Consider the following 20,254-nt stretch of genomic DNA (forward strand, 5'->3'; position numbering starts at 1 on the left):
TATATATATATATATATATATATATATATATGTATATGTATATATATATATATATATACATATATATATATATATATATACATATACATATATATATATATATATATATATATATATATATATATATATATGTATATATATATGTATATGTATATATATATATGTGTGTGTATATATATATATATGTATGTATATGTATATATATATGTGTGTGTGTGTATATATATGTATGTATATATATGTATATATATATATATACACATATATATGTTTGTGTGTGTGTATGTTTGTGTGTCTGTGTTTGCCCCCCCCCCCCCAACATCACTTGACAACCGATGCTGGTGTGTTTACGTCCCCGTAACTTAGCGGTTCACCAAACGAGGCCGATTAGAATAAGTACTAGGCTTACAAAGAATAAGTCTTGTGGTCGATTTGCTCGACTAAAGGCGCTGCTCCAGCATGGCCACAGTCAAATGACTGAAACAAGTAAAAGAGTAAAAAGAGAGAGTATAGTCAATTCACTTTACTTCTTACTAAGCCATGGTCTGATTAAAACTTAAATCAGGTTATTAGAAGTCTTGATATCTTATACTTTTTTTAGGTATGCAGGTGATTGTTTTGTCAAAAGGCTAAAATTTCACTGCTCCAGACTCATACACACATACATCTTTAGGCATTTTAGTTCATCCTGCGTGTCCATTTTCAACAAAGGTATTTCCGCATTTTTAGGATCCTTTTTTGTTGCTGTCACAGTTTCCTTTTTTTTAATATTTATTCTTTTACTGGTTTCAGTCATTTGACTGCGGCCATGCTGGAGCACCGCCTTTAGTCGAGCAACTCGACCCCAGGACTTATTCTTTGTAAGCCTAGTACTTATTCTATCGGTCTCTATCGGGGACGCAAACACACCAGCATCGGTCGTCAAGCGAAGCTGGGGGGGACAAACACAGACACACAAACATATACACACACATATATATATATATACATATATAGGACGGGCTTTTTTCAGTTTCCGTCTACCAAATCCACTCACAAGGCTTTGGTTGGCCCGAGGCTATAGTAGAAGACACTTGGTCAAGGTGCCACGCAGTGTGACTGAACCCAGAACCATGTGGGTTGGTAAGCAAGCTACTTACTACACAGCCACTCCTGCGCCTATGGAAAATATGGAACGCTTCACGAATTTGCGTGCCATCCTTGTTTCTAATTGTTTTCAAATTGGGGAAATAATGTAGTTTTATATGCTAACTAGCAGAAATACCCGGCGTTGCCCCGGTTAAGAGAATAATGAAATCTAAAAACGCCGTCTAGACTACGCATCATCTTTATATATAGAGATGTATATACACACACGCACCCAAACACACGTATATATATGTATATCAATATAAATATATGAAGTCAATGAAGTTTCGTAAAAGAAGGTGATCATGTACATACTTTCTTGCTGTTGTGATTATAACACCTCGTTGTAAACAATGTTCCTTGTTTTCCCTTGTGGAGCATATACAAATAGGGTTTTTTTGCTGCCCACTCTTGAGCAGCCAACATACAGTTTGTCCATGTGAGAAGCAGGGCTCTTCCAAGAGAAGACCAGCTACAGACAGTGTTTGACCCTGAGATTTGTTTATGGACATGGCAAAAGTCACACGAAGGGGGAATTGTAGTCTTCTGAATGTAAAAGGAATGTCTGCTCCTGATGGAGTAAGAAGAATTCTTAGAATAAAGACGTCATCCCCTTTTACACATCCAGAAAGAATGGTAGCCTCGATAACGTGTGACATCATTTTCTAAATAATGCTCATCTGTTATGTTCGGGTTAAAATTTCATCAACATCAAAAATATATGAATTTTCATGGGAGTTATGGCCGTTATGCAAAGAATATAATTTCCAAATTTCATAAAGATCCATTCAGTACTTTTGACGTAGTTTTGGATAAGAAAACAAATGACTAATGTGTGTGTTTGTGTGCATGTGTATGTGTGTGTGATGGGTGTATATATGTATATATACGTGTACATATACATCTATATGTATACATATACATCTCTCTCTATATATATCTATACATATACGTGTACATATACACCTATATGTATACATATACATCTCTCTCTCACTCTCTCTTTCTCTCTCTCTCTCTTTCTCTCCTTCTCTCTTTCTCTCTCTCTGAAAGTATCTGTCGTTACAGTATCGAAATGGTGTACATATACATCTCTCTCTCTCTCTTTCTCTCGCTCTCTCTCTCTCTCTCTCTTTCTTTCTCTCTCTCTCTCTTTCTCTCTCTCTCTTTCTCTCTCTCTCTCTCTCTTTCTCTTTCTTTCTCTCTCTCTCTTTCTTTCTCTCTCTCTCTTTCTCTCTCTCTCTTTCTTTCTCTCTCTTTCTTTCTCTCTCTTTCTCTCTTTCTCTCTCTGTGAAAGTATCTGTCATTACAGTATCGAAATGTGATTGTTTCAGTTAGTGGAATAGTTTCATGTTTAAAGTGAAAGTATTTGACATGAGTGTTTTTGTTTCACTTTTGACACGTAATACTTAAATAGTGGAGGAGATATTATGTTGCCGTGTGCTCGAACTCTGCAAGAAGTTAAAAAATTTTTTTGACTAAAACACAACTAGAACCCTAAGTAAGGCATGTGTAAAATTTGAATGAAATTGGTTGCGTAGTTCTCGAGTTTTAGGGATTCACACACACAGACAGACAGACAGACACACATTCTCATTTATATATATATAGATTATGGAATAACAAAATCAGATTTACACACACATACATAGAAATGCACACACAATCTAACATACATGCATATACACACATATCACAGGCTTCTTTAATTTCCATCTAGCATTCACCACTAGGCTTTTTGGTGTGCCTGGAGCCATAGTAGAAGACACTTGCCCAAGGTGTTGCACAGTGGGACTGAACCCAAAACAACACGGTCAGAAGTAATTGCGTTTTTTCACTACTATAAAATATGAATCAACCAACCATGTCTGGGTCAAGGTTGAATGGGCGGGAACTGTCTAGAAATAGTATATCATCTCCTCTATCCAGCAGTGTGTTGTTCATGGTTTTTCAGTAATGCACCCCATAGAGGATAAGAACTTTATCATCATCATCGTTTAACGTCCGCTTTCCATGCTAACATGGGTTGGACGATTTGACTGAGGACTGGTGAACCAGATGGCTGCACCAGGCTCCAATCTGATCTGGCAGAGTTTCTACAGCTGGATGCCCTTCCTAACGCCAACCACTCCGAGAGTGTAGTGGATGCTTTTACATGCCACCGGCATGAGGGCCAGTCCGGTGGTACTGGCAACCCAAGATTCCGAGTTTGATTTTAGGCAGTGACCTGAATAATAATAATAATAATAATAATAATAACATCGAAAAATACCTTAGGAATGAGAACCCAGGTTCGAAATTTCCCCAAGACACTTGATGAATGCTGGAGGGTATATCAGCCGAAACGTGTTAACAACAAACAAGATGAGGACAAATATCCATCAAATGTAAATAATGTACATGATTCCTCATCTCTTAAATATAGAACTGTAAAAGGATAGTGTCTGGTACTCAAAACTTCCAGCTTATGAACTTCACCCATCTCATAGATTTGAGGTTTCTCTTCAATATGCCTTATTGTGATCAGTACTAATGAAGTTCTATCTGACCTCCACACCATCAACTCTGGTGTGTGCCAAGGTTTGATTTTATCCCCCGCACTCTTCATTCTATATATTACCTACCTACTTACCATCATTTCCAGCAACATCCACTCATATACAGCCGATACCATTCCTCATTTTTCCATTGCCTTCCACACCCTAGTTTGGCATAAATTGTTTGTTTCTGCACAAATGTCACGACGTAATTTCTCCAGGGCACAGGCAAGAATGTGTGAATTATTTCTTTGTGGGTTTTTTAATAAAGAAACCTTATTTAAATCTCCCCCACAGGATCCAAATGAAGACACTGAGTGGAACGATGTTCTCCGGGCAAAAGGTATTCTACCACCCAAAGAAGAGAAAGAAATCACAGAAGATGAGATTATCAAACTTGTAGAAACCACCATTAAGGAAAAAACAACTGGTAAGATATTTTATTATTATTATTGTTATTATCATATAAGGCAGCAAGCTGGCAGAATTGTTAGCATGCTGGGTGAAATGCTTACTGGTATTTCATCTGCCACTGCATTCTGAGTTCAAATTCCACTGAAGTCAACTTTGCGTTTCGTCCTTTCAGGGGTCAATAAAATAAGTACCTGTTGAACACTGGGGTCGATGTAATCAACTCATTCCCTGCCCCAAAATTGCTGCCCTTGTGGCAAAATTTGAAACCATTATTATTATTATTATTATTATTATTATTATTATCATCATCATCATTTAAGGTGGTGAGCAAGCAGAGTTGTTAGACACTGGGTGAAATGCTGCTGCTGCTGCATTCTGAGTTCATATTCCACTGAGGTTGACTTTGCCTTCTTTTAGCCTTCCAGGGTCGATAAATTAAGTACCAGTGAGACACTGGAATTTATGTAATTAACTAGTCCCCTCCCCACAAATTTCATGCTTTTTGCCTTTAGTAGAAAGGATTATTATTATTATTTCACTCTGCCTCTCTCAATCATCACTCTCCCTCTATATCTCTCTTTTCCCCCTCTCTCAATTGTCCACTAGGTCTACAAATACTAGTATGCGCACCCAATTCCCACACTCCACAGAAGTCCCTCACACCTACTGTTCTGGCAGACATACTAGTCAAATTGACTACATCCTCGCCAGAAAAAGGGAAAGATGGCTGCTTATAAATGCCAAAACCTTCCCAGGCAAAGAATGTACCCCACAACATAGACTAGTAGTTAGTGACTTCAGGATCAGGGCTAAGTGGTTGCCGAGAAGACGACCAACTTGGAGGAGAAGGCTCTGGAAGCTCAAAAATCCTGTGAATGGACAGAGACTCAGAGATTTACTACTCGAAGCCTATGACGAAATAGAGGGGGATGTAGCTTCACGCAATGTAGAGGACAACTGGACGTTTCTACGGGACAACCTGCTGAGGGCCACTGACCAGATCTGTGGATGGTGCAAGGTCCCCTCTCGACCGAAAATAACGTGGTGGTGGTACAACGCTGTTGACAGGGCTATTAGACAAAAGAAACAGGCTTGGAAAGACTGGAAGAACGGTGGTAGCAGGGAATTGTATCAGACTGCCAGAAGGGAAGCTAGGCGACAAGTTTATTCAGCCAGAGAGGAAGCAGATAAGAAAAAGTTTGCCAGTGTTCTGCGCCGTGAGGACCAAAGACTTGAGGTATTTTGTGTTGCAAGACAGTGTGTGAGAGAGAATCGTGATGTCGTCGGAGAGAAGTGTGTTCGCATGGATGATGGTACGCTTGCACTAAACAAGGCTGCAAAGAAAGAGGTATGGAGACGCCACTATGAAAGGTTGCTCAATAAAGAGAATGAATGGGAGAAAGAGAGTCTGCCGAATGTCGACCTAACAGAGGGACCAGCAATTCGAGTTGACAGTACCATGGTAGATAAAGCTATTAAGAGTATGAAGACAGGGAAAGCCCCTGGGCCTTCAGGAATCACTGCAGAGATGCTTAAAATATCTGGCAGTGTCGGCTATAGCCTAGTCACCCATATTGTTAACCAGGTGATACATGAAGGAGTCATACCCAATGACTGGTGTAGCAGCACCATAGTCAACTGCTACAAAGGTAAAGGTGACGCTTTGGATACAAATAATTACAGAGATATCAAGTTGTTAGATCAGGTAATGAAGGTCACAGAGAAGGTCATAGCCCAACTGATTAGGGAGAGAGTCAGTTTAGATGAGATGCAGTTTGGGTTTGTGCCAGGTAAAAGCACCACTGATGCTATATTTCTGGTAAGGCAGCTGCAGGAGAAATACCTAGCCAAAGATAAACCTCTGTACCTGGCTTTCGTTGACATGGAGAAAGCCTTTGACAGGGTCCCCCGATCCCTTATCTGGTGGTCAATGAGGAAACTAGGGATAGAAGAATGGTTAGTGAGAGCTGTGCGAGCCATCTACAGAGACGCTATCAGTAAGGTGAGGGTTGGAAATGAGTACAGTGAAGAATTCCGGGTAGAGGTAGGAGTCCACCAAGGTTCAGTCCTCAGCCTCCTCCTATTTATCATAGTCCTCCAGGCGATAACAGAGGAATTCAAGATAGGTTGCCCCTGGGAGCTCCTCTATACTGATGACCTTGCACTAATTGCTGAGTCATTATCAGAACTAGAGAAGTTTCAGGTGTGGAAGCAAGGACTAGAGTCGAAGGGCCTTAGAGTCAACCTAGCTAAAACCAAAGTCCTAATAAGTAGGAAGGTAGACAACACACAAACCCCTTCAGGTAGATGGCCCTGCTCGATCTGTAGCAAAGGCGTAGGTAGAAACTCTATAAGATGCACACAGTGCAAGCTATGGACACATAAGAGGTGCAGCAATATCAAAGGCAGGTTAACTAGGAAGTTAGTTTTTGTATGTGGCAGATGTTCAGGTGCAATAAACACTGAAAATGTGCAGAGAACAACTTCTGCCACATTCCAGCGAAAAAAACTAGACCAAGTTAGTAGTGGGGGAGGGTGCGCTGAAAGTGTAGCTGCTAGAATAAGAATAGCCTGGGCAAAGTTCAGAGAGCTCTTACCTCTGCTGGTGACAAGGGGCCTCTCACTGAGAGTAAAAGGCAAACTGTATGACGCATACGTACAAACAGCCATGCTTCATGGCAGTGAAACATGGGCTGTGACTGCTAAGGACATGCGTAGGCTCGCAAGGAATGAAGCCAGTATGGTCTGATGGATGTGTAATGTCAGTATGCATACTAGACAGAGTATTAGTACCTTGAGAGAAAAGTTGAACTTACGAAGCATCTGTTGTGGTGTGCAAGAGAGACGACTACGCTGGTATGGTCATATAGTGAGAATGGATGAGGATAGATGTGTGAAAAAGTGTCACACCCTAGCAGTTGAGGGAACCTGTGGAAGAGGTAGGCCCAGGAAGACCTGGGATGAGGTGGTGAGGCATGACCTTCGAACTTTGGACCTCACCGAGGCAATGACTTCTGATCGAGACCTTTGGAAATTTGCTGTGCGTGAGACCTAAATCTAAGGCGTCAGCCAGTCCACTTATGCGTACCTTCCTTCATTGGACACCAAACTCCACTTGCGAAGACCTGTTAAGGCAAGTGCAATCGAAATCGAGGTAAATTGGATACTAAGCTCCACTTGCGAAGACATGTTGAGGCAAGTGAAATCGAAATCGAGTTAAGTTTGACGACTGGCACCCATGCCAACGTCGTCTCCTTCATTGGGACACGAAACTCAGCTTGCGAAGACTTATCGGGGCAATCGAAATCGAAATCGTGATGGCACCTGTGCCCAGCGTCGCTTTCTACCACTTGTACATGTGGCATGTGTAAGGACTTTTGAGCGAGATCGTTGCCAGTTCCCCTAGACTGGCTCTTGTGCGGGTGGCACATAAAATACACCATTTTGAGCGTGGCCGTTGCCAGTACCGCCTGACTGGCCTTCGTAGGATTTTTGAGCGAGATCGTTGCCAGTGCCCCTGGACTGGCTCTTTTGCAGATGGCACATAAAATACACCATCTTGAGCGTGGCCATTGCCAGTACTGCCTGACTGGCCTTCATACTGATGGCATGTAAAAGCACCCACTACACTCTCTGAGTGGTTGGCGTTTAGGAAGGGCATCCAGCTGTAGATACTCTGTCAAATGCTGTGTGTGAGAAAACCCAGCAAGCCAGGTGACATCTAAACCTAAGGCCTCAGCCAGTCCACTTAGGCGTACCTTCCTTCATTGGACACTAAACTCCACTTGCAAAGACCTGTTGAGGCAAGTGTAATCGAAATCGAGTTAAATTGGACACGAAACTCAGCTTGCGAAGACTTATTGGGGCAAGCGAAAGCGAATTTGTGATGGCACCTGTGCCCAGCATCGCCTTTCTGGCACTTGTGCCCGCGGCATGTCTAAGGACTTTCAAGCGAGATCGTTGCCAGTGCCCCTGGACTGGCTCTTGTACAGGTGGCACATAAAATACACCATCTTTCCACACAGCTTTTTCGTGTATCATTCATTCATTCATTCTTTTATTATTATTATTATTATTATTATTATTATTAGGTGGTGAGTAGGCAGAATTGTTAGAGCATCAGGAAGCATGTTTTGCAATATTTCTTCTGTCTTTGCATTTTCAGTTCAAATGCTGCCAAGATTGACTTTGATTGTCATTCATTCTTTCGAGGTTGATAAATTAAGTACCAGTGGAACACGGGGGTTGATGTAATTGACTTAACCCCTCTCCCAAAATATCAGGCCTTGTCCCTATAGTAGAAAGGATTATTATTATTATTATTATTATTATTATTATTAAGGCAGAGAGCTGGCAGAATCATTAGCATACCAGGAGAAATGCTTAGCGGTATTTTGTCTGCCACTATGTTCTGAGTTCTAATTCTAATAAGGTCAGCTTTGCCTTTCATCCTTTTGGGTTTGATAAATTAAGCACCAGTGGAACACTAGGGTCAGTGTAATTGACTAGTCCCCCCCCCCCACAAATTTCAGGCCTTGTGCATTTAGGAGAAAGGATTATTATTATTATTATTATTATTATTATTATTATTATTATTATTATTGTATGTGAAGGTGTGTGGCTTAGTGGTTAGGGCATTCGGCTCACAGTCGTGAGTTCAATTCCCGGTGACGTGTTGTGTCCTTGAGCAAGACACTTTATTTCACGTTGCTCCAGTCTACTCAGCTGGCAAGAATGAGTAGTACCTGGATTTCAAAGGGCCGGCCTTGTCACACTCTGTGGAGTGCTCAGTCACTTGCACATTAATTTCACGAGCAAACTGTTCCGTTGATTGTATCAGCCGGGACCCACATCGTCGTAACTGACGGAATGCTCCTTTTATTATTATTATAAAGTTGTTGATTAAAGATATTGTGTCTACTGGGGGTTTGTACTGTTTGTCAAGTCAACAGGGACCTCAAACAGACAGTACTTTACGCAATTTGTGTGCAGTTCCAAGTAATACCAACTTTAGCAATACACCTAGATTGCAAGGTATTCCTAAAGTTTTCAGATGCTTTTTTTCATATTGGGTGGTATTGAACCCAATGCTCCGATGACAACAGGGATAACCTTTATCATCATCATCATCATCATCATCATCATCATCATCATCATTATTATTATTATACAGATAAAGCCCTAGAAGAATTAACACTTGATGAATTAGATGAAAAAGAAGATGAAATAGATGAAGAAGAGGAGCGAATATTTCAAGAATACAGGTTGGTACAATTTCTATACTCTTTACTCTTTTACTTGTTTCAGTCATTTGACTGCGGCCATGCTGGAGCACCACCTTTAGTCGAGCAAATCAACCCCAGGACTTATTCTTTGTAAGCCTGGTACTTATTCTATCGGTCTCTTTTGCCGAACCACTAAGTTACGGTGACGTAAACACACCAGCATCGGTTGTCAAGCGATGGAGGGGGGACAAGCACAGACACACAAACATATACACACACATACATACATATATATACAACGGGCTTTTTTCAGTTTCTGTCTACCAAATCCACTCACAAGGCTTTGGTCGGCCCAAGGCTATAGTAGAAGACACTTGCCCATGGTGCCACGCAGTGGGACTGAACCCGGAACCATGTGGTCGGTAAGCAAGCTACTTACCACACAGCCACTCTTGCGCCTATCTGAATTTAAATACAGGTTTTATCAGTTGGAACTCTTATGGGGGTGGGGGCATCTAGATTCACATTTCTGAGCACTTTGAGATATTATGTTGTATTTTATATTATTTATACAAATAATTACAGAGGTATCAAGCTTTTAGATCAGGTAATGAAAGTCACGGAGAGGGTCATAGCTCAACTGCTTAAGGAGCGAGTCAGCTTAGATGAGATGCAGTTTGGTTTTGTGTCTGGGAAAAGCACCACTGATGCTATATTTCTGGTAAGACAGCTGCAGGAGAAATACCTAGCCAAAGATAAACCTCTGTACCTGGCTTTCGTTGACATGGAGAAAGCCTTTGACAGGGTCCCCCGATCCCTTATCTGGTGGTCAATGAGGAAACTAGGGATAGAAGAATGGTTAGTGAGAGCTGTGCAAGCCATGTACAGAAACTCTGTCAGTAAGGTGAGGATTGGCAGAGAGTACAGTGAAGAATTCCGGGTGGAGGTAGGGGTCCACCAAGGTTCTGTCCTCAGCCCCCTCCTATTTATCATAGTTCTCCAGGCTATAACAGAGGAATTCAAGACAGGATGCCCCTGGGAGCTCCTCTATGCTGATGACCTTGCACTAATTGCTGAGTCACTATCACAATTAGAGGAGAAGTTTCAGGTATGGAAGCAAGGACTAGAATCGAAGGGCCTTAGCGTCAACCTAGCTAAAACCAAAGTCCTCATAAGTAGGAAGGCAGACAAAACACAAACCCCTTCAGGTAGATGGCCCTGCTCAATCTGTAGAAAAGGAGTGGGAAATAACTCTATAAGATGCACCCAGTGCAAGCTATGGACACATAAGAGGTGCAGCAATATCAAAGGCAGGTTAACTAGGAAGTTAGTTTTTGTTTGCAGCAGATGTTCTGGAGCCATAAATACTGGAAATGTGCAGAAAACAACTTCTGCCAGATTCCAGGGAGAAAAACTAGAAGTGGTTGATAGCTTCCGCTATCTTGGTGACCAAATTAGCAGTGGAGGTGGGTGCGCTGAAAGCGTAGCTGCTAAAATTAGAATAGCCTGGGCAAAGAACAGAGAGCTCTTACCTCTGCTGGCGACAAAGGGTCTCTCTCTCAGAGTAAAAGGCAGATTGTATGACGCATGTGTATGAACAGCCATGCTTCATGGCAGTGAAACATGGGCCGTGACTGCTGAGGACATGCGTAGGCTCGCAAGGAATGAAGCCAGTATGCTCCGATGGATGTGTAATGTCAGTGTGCATACTAGACAGAGTATCAGTACCTTGAGAGAAAAGTTGAACTTGCGAAGCATCAGTTGTAGTGTGCAAGAGAGACGACTTCGCTGGTATGGTCATGTAGCGAGAATGGATGAGGATAGCTGAGTGAAAAAGTGCCACACCTTAACAGTTGAGGGAACCTGTGGAAGAGGTAGGCCCAGGAAGACCTGGGATGAGGTGGTAAGGTACGCCCTTCGAACATTGGGCCTCACCAAGGCAATGACTTCTGACCGAGACCTTTGGAAATATACTGTGCGCGAGAAGACCCGGCAAGCCAAGTGAGACCTAAATCTAAGGCCCAGCCAGCCCACTTATGCGTACCTTCCTTCCTTCATTGGACACTAAATTACACTTGTGAAGACCTGTTGAGGCAAGTGAAATCGAAATAGACTGTTGCCGTGCCCCTGAACTGGCTTTGTGTGGGGCCGTCATGGGATTTTCGAGCGAGATCGTTGCCAGTGCCCCTGGACTGGCCCATGTGCAGGCAACATATGAAATCTTTCGAGCGGGATCGTTTGCCAGTGCCCCCGGACTGGCTCATGTGCTGGCGACACATGAAATCTTTCGAGCGGGATCGTTGCCAGTGCCCCTGGACTAGCTCTTGTGCGGGTGACACATGAGGTTGGTTTTTTTTTTTTTTTTTCGTGCGAGATTGTTGCCGGTGCCCCTGGACTGGCTCATGTGCAGGCGACACATGATATCTTTCGAGCGAGATCGTTGCCAGTGCCCCTGGACTGGCTATTGTGCGGGCGACACATGAAATCTTTCAAGCGGGATCGATGCCGGTGCCCCTGGGCTGGCTCATGTGCGGGCAACACATGAAATTTTTCTTGTGCAGCGCCATCGTAGGATTCTCGAGCAAGATCGTTGCCGGTGCCCCCGGACTGGCTCATGTGCGGGTGACACATGAAATTTTTCGAGCGAGATCGCTGCCAGTGCCCCTGGACTGGCTCATGTGTGGGTGGCACATGAAATACACCATTTTGAGCGTGACCGTTGCCAGGGCCGCCTAGCTGGCCTTCGTGGGATTTTCGAGCGAGATCGTCGCCAGTGCCCCTGGACTGGCTCTTGTGCGGGTGGCACATGAAATGCACCATTTTGAGCGTGACCGTTGCCAGGGCCACCTAGCTGGCCTTCGTGGGATTTTCGAGCGAGATCGTCGCCAGTGCCCCTGGACTGGCTCTTGTGCGGGTGGCACATAAATTGAACCATTTTGAGCGTGGCCGTTGCCAGTACCGCCTGACTGGCTTTCATGCATGTGACACGTAAAAGCACCCACTACACTCTCTGAGTGGTTGGCATTAGGAAGGGCATCCAGCTGTAGAAACTCTGCCAAATCAGATTGGAGCCTGGTGTAGCCATCTGGTTTCACCAGTACTCAGTCAAATCGTCCAACCCATGCTAGCATGGAAAGCGGACGTTAAACGAAGATGATGATGATGATGATGAATTCTATCACATTATCAAAATCTCAAAGCTACATGATAATGCATGGTTAATTCTATCACGTTATGAAAATCTCAAAGCTACATGATAATGCATGGTTAATTCTATCACATTATCAAAATCTCAAAGCTACATGATAAGGCATGGTTAATTCTAAACAATGTGAATAAATAAGCAATACATTTGACAGTTTACATCTATTGCCCAAATGTAATGAACCCATATTAATGATCTGTATCCTATTTGTTCCTTATCTCTTTCAGACGGCAACGTATATTAGAAATGAAAGCCGCAAACATGGCTGCAAAATATGGAGATGTTTTAGAAATTTCCAAAGAAGATTATGTTACAGAAGTTAACAAAGCAGGCGAAGGAGTGTGGGTAATCCTTCATGTTTATAAATGTGGGTGAGTAAAAACAAGTGTCCGTTTACGTATTACTGAAAGCTCAGCTATTACTCTTTAGTATTTTACTCTTTTACTCTTTTACATGTTTCAGTCATTTGACTGCGGCCATGCTGGAGCACCGCCTTTAGTCGAGCAAATCGACCCCAGGACTTATTCTTTGTAAGCCTAGTACTTATTCCATCGTTCTCTTTTGCCGAACCGCTAAGTTACGGGGACGTAAACACACCACCATCGGTTGTCAAGCGATGTTGGGGGGACAAACACAGACGCACAAACATATACACACACATAGACATATATATATATATATATACATATATATGACGGGCTTCTTTCAGTTTCCGTCTACCAAATCCATTCACAAGGCTTTGGTCAGCCCGAGGCTATAGTAGAAGACACTTGCCCAAGGTGCCACACAGTGGGAATGAACCCGGAACCATGTGGTTGGTAAGCAAGCTACTTACCACATAGCCACTCCTGCGCCTATTGTCCAATTTTATTTTTGGTCATAATTTTATTGTTTAAAAATCGTGCCAAAACTAACCCCCGCCTGTGCTGGTTGGCACTCCGTCGGTTACGACGACGTGGGTTCCAGTTGATCCGATCAATGGAACAGCCTGCTCGTGAAATTAACATGCAAGTGGCTGAGCACTCCACAGACACGTGTACCCTTAACATAGTTCTCGGAGATATTCAGCATGACGCAGTGTGACAAGGCTGACCCTTTGAAATACAAGTACAACAGAAACAGGAAGTAAGAGTGAGAGAAAGTTGTGGTGGAAAAGTACAGCAGGGTTCGCCACCATCCCCTGCCAGAGCCTCGTGGAGCTTTAGGTGTTTTTGCTCAATAAACACTCAGAATGCCTGGTCTGGGAATCGAAACCGCGATCCTACGACTGTGAGTCTGATGCCCTAACTACTGGGCCATTGCGCCTCCACTGTGCTAGTGCCACATAAAAAGTATTGAGTCCACTCTGCAGAGTGGTTGGTGTTAGGAAGGACATCCAGCTGTAAAAACCCTGCCAAAACAGACACAATAGCCTAGGGTAGTTTTTCTACCTGGCTGGCTCCTGTCAATCGTTCTACCCATTCATGGAAGACAGACATTAAACAATGATGATGATGATGATAGTTTTAGTCATTAGATTGTGGTCATGCTGGAGCACTGCTCTGAAGAAGTTTTAGTTGAATAAATCATCCCCAGTACTTATTTTTTGTAAGCTTGGTACTTATTCTGTTAGTCATTTTTGCCAAACCGCTAAGTTACAGAGATGTAAACATACCAGCACCATTTGTCAAGTGGTGATGGGTCACACACACACATATATATGAGGGAGAGAGAGAAATGGTGAGCAGGTAAATTATGAATGGCATGAAAGTTACTACATAAGCACATTTGATGAAGAAAAAATATAGTCCTACATAAATCTTTACAACTGTTTCAAAAATTTTCTACAATAATTTGTTTTTTGTTCTTGTTGTTGTAGTATTCCATTGTGTTCGCTCATAAACCAACATTTAACTGGCCTTGCACGTAAGTTCCCACAGACGAAATTCATCAAGAGCATATCGTCAGTCTGTATTCCAAATTACCCCGACAAAAATTTACCCACCATCTTTGTATACTTCGAAGGAAATATAAAGAAGCAGTTTGTTGGTCCATTTGCCTTTGGCGGAATGAAACTAACAATAGATGGTAAGTAACACTTATAATCTCCAAACACTCTTTTGGATTTTCTTGGTTTGAAATCGAAATCGAACTAAATTCGACGACTGGCACCCATGCCAACATCGTCTCCTTTATTGAACACGAAACTCGGCTTGCAAGGACTTGTTAGGACAAGCGAAAGCGAAATCATGATGGCACCTGTGTCCAGCGTCGTCTTCCTGGCACTTGTGCCAGTGGCACGTGTAAAGACATTCGAGCGAGATCGTTGCCAGTGCCGATGGACTGGCCTTCGTGCCGGTGGCACGTAAAAGCACCCACTACACTCTCGGAGTGGTTGGTGTTAGGAAGGGCATCCAGCTGTAGGAACTCTGCCAAATCAGATTGGAGCCTGGTGTAGCCATCTGGTTCATCAGTCCTCAGTCAAGCCATCCAACCCATGCCAGCATGGACAACGGATGTTAAATGATGATGATCATTAATCTTGTTGAGGTCAGGTTTGATTATAAGCTCCTATTTTGACATGTGAATAGGTATCAACAATCCAGGACTTTTGTATGAAAAGATGTAATGATCCTCTTTGCTGCAATGGCCTGAGCAATTTTTGTTGTTTTGTTGCATTTTTCTTTTCTTTCTTTTTTTTTTTTTTTTTTTTCTCTTTTGAAAGGCACAAACATGGCTCTGTAGTTAAGGAGTTTGCTTCCCAACCACATAGTTATAGATTGAGTACCATTTCATGGTCCTTTGGGCAAATGTCTTCTATTATGATCCCAGATCCAGTGTTGTGTGGGTGTGGGTGTTGATAGCTCTTTGTCTTGACACCATGTGATTGTTGTAAATAAGTGTCACTGTTATATGAGTGGTGTCCTTTATTTCCAATTTTCTATGTAAATATGTCCATGGCTGGATACAGAAAATAGTAAAAATAGGAAGGGCGTCTGGCTGTAGAAAATCGGCCTCAACAAATTCCATCTAACCCATGCAAACATGGAAAAGTGGACGTTAAAACAATGGTGATTATGATAGAAGGCTAGCAGTTGCCCATGTATGCAGGTTTATCCTTTGTACAGATTTGATGTTATCCAAAGAAAATGCAAGGTGCAGTGCAGCTTGGCACCAGTGTCATCATAGACGTTATCATTACAATGCAAATGGCCAAACAGATTACCCCAAGGTATCTTACCTTGCACTGTAACAATTCTACCCTATTGCTACTCCAGAGTGGTACTTCATCAACTTCAAAGGAATATAAGGCAAAATTAGCTTTGGCAAGAATTGAATTTAGATCACTGGATACCAGAAAAAAATGCCACAAGGCATTTTATCCAGTGCTCTAATTACTCTGCCGCTTTGTACCAGTAATATGCTGGATCAATCAGTTATGCTTCTGTTATGAGAATGAATTGGACTAGTAAAAACAGTTTGCAGTTACCTCCCTTCTCATTCTCTTCATCCTAACCCTTTCGTTACTAGGAAACGTTGAAAAAGGATTTACTTGTCAAGCCAATGTATTCGTTCGACTTGCTGCTAACTCTCCTGATTAAATCCCATTGCTTTGGAAAAGGTTCCCTGGACATAGGTAGAAGATGAAATGATCACACCTGGAATACCTTTGATTGCGTCTGCTCTCTCAGATACATAACCAAAGCTGTTCAGGTGCTAAACAATCACAACACAATAACTGCAGTTATGTTTTTCTTTCTGATAAGCAATTCAAAAATATTTAAAAACAAAAACCTTCAACCTTTGAAAATGTTATAGGTTACGACCTCTCATGACCTTTCAGAACAAAGACACTTAATCCAAATTACATTCAACTTAACTTTTTTTTTAGTTTTGTTTTTTTCTTTTACATTCTGGGCTCAACCTGCCACCTTCGATCTTTCTTTTCTTCCTTTTCCTCTTAATCTGGTGAGATAAAGTAGGCGTTAAGTACTGGGGTCAATTTATACTCCTTCAAAAATTTGTTGCATATATTAGAAGTGATTACATACAAGAGGGTACTGAAAAGTTTCTGGTTTTAAGGGTATTGTGAAAGGCCCAGTTGGAGGCCCAACTTTCCAAGTTTCTTTTATAAGGCTTAGAAAAACTGAAGGACCACTGCAATAAATGTGTGAATCTGAGAGAGGAATATGTTGAATGAAATCATAATTAAATGATCTTCCTGTATTTTACCCAAAGTCAGGAACTTTTCAGCACCCCCTTGTATATATGTGCATATATATATATATATATATACAAACATACATGGAGTGGTTGGACTACACTCTCGGAGTGGTTGGACTACACTCTCGGAGTGGTTTTACTACACTCTCGGAGTGGTTGGCATTAGGAAGGGCATCCAGCTGTAGAAACTCTGCCAGATCAGATTGGAGCCTGGTGCGACCATCTGGTTCGCCAGTCCTCAGTCAAACCGTCCAACCCATGCTACCATGGAAAGCGGATGTTAAACGATGATGATGATGATGATATATATATATATATATATATATATGGGGCTGGCCAGATTGGAGCAATATCGAGAATAACCAGCCGAAATTGCAAGGATAATCTGGATCTTGACTGAAGAGAGAAAACTCCGAATGACCTGTCGGTGTTTTCTTTGTATTGTTTATCTGGATGTTTTGTCCCTTTCTTGTATCACCTAACTGTCTTGATGTTTTGCATTCTTGTCCCATTCTGTATTATTTATATATATATATATATATATATACGAGCAGGTGCTGTAAAGTTCCTGACATTAAGGGTATTGCGAAAGGTCTGGTTGGAGGCCCAACATTCTGAGTTCTTTTTACAGGGTTTACAAAAACAGAAGGACCACTGCAATAAGTGTATGGATCTGAGAGGGGAATATGTTAAGTATAATCATAATTAACTGTTCCTCCTGCATTTTCTTTTACCCAAATCCAGATACTTTTCAAAAAAATGCAGACATGGCTGTGTGGTTGAGAAGCTTACTTTGCCGCCATGTTCTTTAACAAGTGCCTTTTACTGTGGCCCCCAGATGAGTGGGCAGAAAGGGAAGATAGAAACCCATCATAAATGCATGTTCGTGTGTGCATGCATGGATGTGTGTTTCTGTTTCCTGTCTCTCAACGCCTTAGTATTCACATTACTCTGCTAAATGTAATACTTATTTATTCACACTGCTTTCAACTAATGATCTTGTAGTGTTGAGATTTTGATGATGTGATTGTAAATTTTCAAAATGACATTGTAGGGTAGATGTGAGAGGCAGGATCTGGTCAGTTTGAACATAAAGCAGGTAGAATATTTGGGCTGGATATGGCCTGATTAAATGCTAAAGGGTTAAACTTGCATGCTAATTGTAAAGAAACATTGCCATCATGTAGGTGGTGCTATTTGTTCACAATTGTTTCGAAAGCATTTATACTGAGAAGTAATGTTTATCGCCACCTGAACATGTGTGTTGTCTAAGAACAAACGATAGTGCTATTTCAACCCCAGGAGGACGCTCCCTCCAGCTAGTTATACACCACAGTTCACATCCAATATATATTGCAAGCGGGAGAGAGAATTCCCTACTATTCCAGTTCCAAGACCACCAGACTGCGTGGTTTGGACCTTATTGTGGTCTGGATATGTCTGGAAAATATTGTATTACTTGGCCGTTGATCGTTACTAACGTTGCCTCCCTGGCACTTGTGCCAGTGGCACGTGAAAAGACATTCAAGCGAGATTGTTGCCAGTGCCAATGGACTGGCTCCTGTGCAGGTGGCACGTAAAATACACCATTTCGAGCGTAGCCGTCACCAGTACCGCCTGGTTGGCCCTCGTGCCGGTGGCACGTAAAAGCACCCACTACACTCTCGGAGTGGTTGACGTTAGGAAGGGCATCTAGCTGTAGAAACTCTGCCAAATCAGACTGGAGCCTGGTGTTGCCATCTGGTTTCACCAGTCCTCAGTCAAATCATCCAACCCATGCTAGCATGGAAAGCGGACGTTAAATGACGACGATGATGATGATGATGATGATTGGAAACAGATGAGGGTTTACTGACAAGAAGAGCATCCGGTTTTAGAAATTTGCCTTAACAAATCCCCTCTGATACATGCAAGTATGAAAAATAGACCCTAAAATGATTATGGTAATAATGATGACAATGAAAATGTGTTGTGTGCATGTATGGGTTTTTTTGTTTTGTTTTGAGTTTTTTTTTTTTTTATATATATTTTTTTTATTTATTTGTATTTTTATCTTTCCAGATTTTGAATGGATGCTTTCTGAAGTTGGTGCAGTTAAAACTACATTAGAATGTTGTCCTAAAAAAGACGGAATAAGAGATGTAATGGACATGGCTGTTAAGAACAGCAAAATCACTGACGACAGTGATGACGAAGACGATTGGTAAGATTTCTTTTCACCAAGTGAACAAATACAGTCTGGAACATCTGAACATCAACACCTACAGGCTCTATATTCTATTCCAAGCTGAAAGATCCTGTTGCTCTCATTTTGGGACTTTGCCATTTACCAGAATTTCCCTACAGTTCAACAACCTTCATTTATTCTCCGCTTCAGTTGAGATCACATTTCTCCTTTGACCAAGACTAGCGGATTCTATTTGACTCAGTCTGTGTACCAAGGAAAACTAGTAACATTCTCACTTGTTGACTGAGTGCTTGACATTTATAAAGAATAACCAAACAGTAATACTAAAGATTATGTTTTTGAGATATAATATATAAAACAATAAAAGTACATATTAGTACAAAAACATTAATTAATTTATTTATTTAAGGTAAATCACAGTGGTTGTAAGGTTAGAATATTGACTGCAAACCAACCAACAGGTTGCTGTTTCCAAGCTCTGCTGTCACAGCTGTTGTATCCATGCTTCAAAGCAAGCACCACATAACCCTGCTTGACTGATCATGAACTCTTACTTCGCTCCATGCTCTACTGGTGCATAGTTAACGTTATAAGAACAACCTGCTACAAAAGTAAAATGGTCGCGCCATACTATGCTAGCATTTAAAAAAAGAAAAATATGAACAAAATTTAATTTATGCTGACGAAAAAGACAATTAATACGAAACCAAATATGATTTAAAATGTCGTAATGATAACTTGGAAAAATTGAGATAAAATATTACCAAGAAAAAAATATGCTTTTTGTTTTATTTCCTCCGCCTTAGCAAAGGTGGAGGTATTGTTTTCAGTCGTGTTTGTTTGTTTGTACACAATGTAATTCTCCAGAGAACTACGTTGCATAGAAACAATTGTAGTGATTGAAAATAAATGTTTAACCGTACTCCTTGTTGATTCAATTTTCAGCGGCTGTGTGGTAAGTAGCTTGCTTACCAACCACATGGTTCCAGGATCAGTCCCATTGCATGGCACCTTGGGCAAGTGTCTTCTACTATAGCCTCAGGCCAACCAAAGCCTTGTGAGTGGATTTGGTAGACAGAAACTGAAAGAAGCCTGTCATATACATGTATGTGTGTATATATGTTTGTGTGTCTGTGTTTGGCCCCCCACCATCACTTGACAACTGATGCTGGTGTATTTATGTCCCCGTAATTTAGCGGTTCAGAAAAAGAGACTGATAGAATAAGTACTAGGCTTACAAAGAATAAGTCCCGGGGTCGATTTGATTGACTAAAGACGCTGCTCCAGCATGGCCACAGTCAAATAATTGAAACAAGTAAAAGAATAAATAAGAAAAAAATATATATAGTCCTCC

General features: G+C 41.6%; 1 protein-coding gene across 2 annotated transcripts in view; it reads left to right on the top strand.

Moving 5' to 3' along the window:
- LOC106875853 (phosducin-like protein 3) overlaps positions 1-19,590 on the top strand; it is a 28,805-nt gene extending 9,215 nt beyond the window's left edge. For both annotated transcript variants that reach the window (XM_089349524.1, XM_089349523.1), the window contains exons 2-6: positions 3,963-4,095; positions 9,253-9,343; positions 12,737-12,880; positions 14,368-14,576; positions 18,774-19,590. In XM_089349524.1, the coding sequence (XP_089205650.1) occupies positions 3,963-4,095; positions 9,253-9,343; positions 12,737-12,880; positions 14,368-14,576; positions 18,774-18,919 (723 nt within the window). In that variant the 3' untranslated portion in view covers positions 18,920-19,590. The remainder of the gene's footprint in view (positions 1-3,962; positions 4,096-9,252; positions 9,344-12,736; positions 12,881-14,367; positions 14,577-18,773) is intronic.
- The last annotated feature ends 664 nt before the right edge of the window (positions 19,591-20,254 follow it).

The sequence above is a fragment of the Octopus bimaculoides genome, chromosome 3, assembly GCF_046866305.1.
Source record: "Octopus bimaculoides isolate indiv1 chromosome 3, ASM4686630v1, whole genome shotgun sequence".
NCBI classification, from domain to species: Eukaryota; Metazoa; Mollusca; class Cephalopoda; order Octopoda; family Octopodidae; genus Octopus; species Octopus bimaculoides.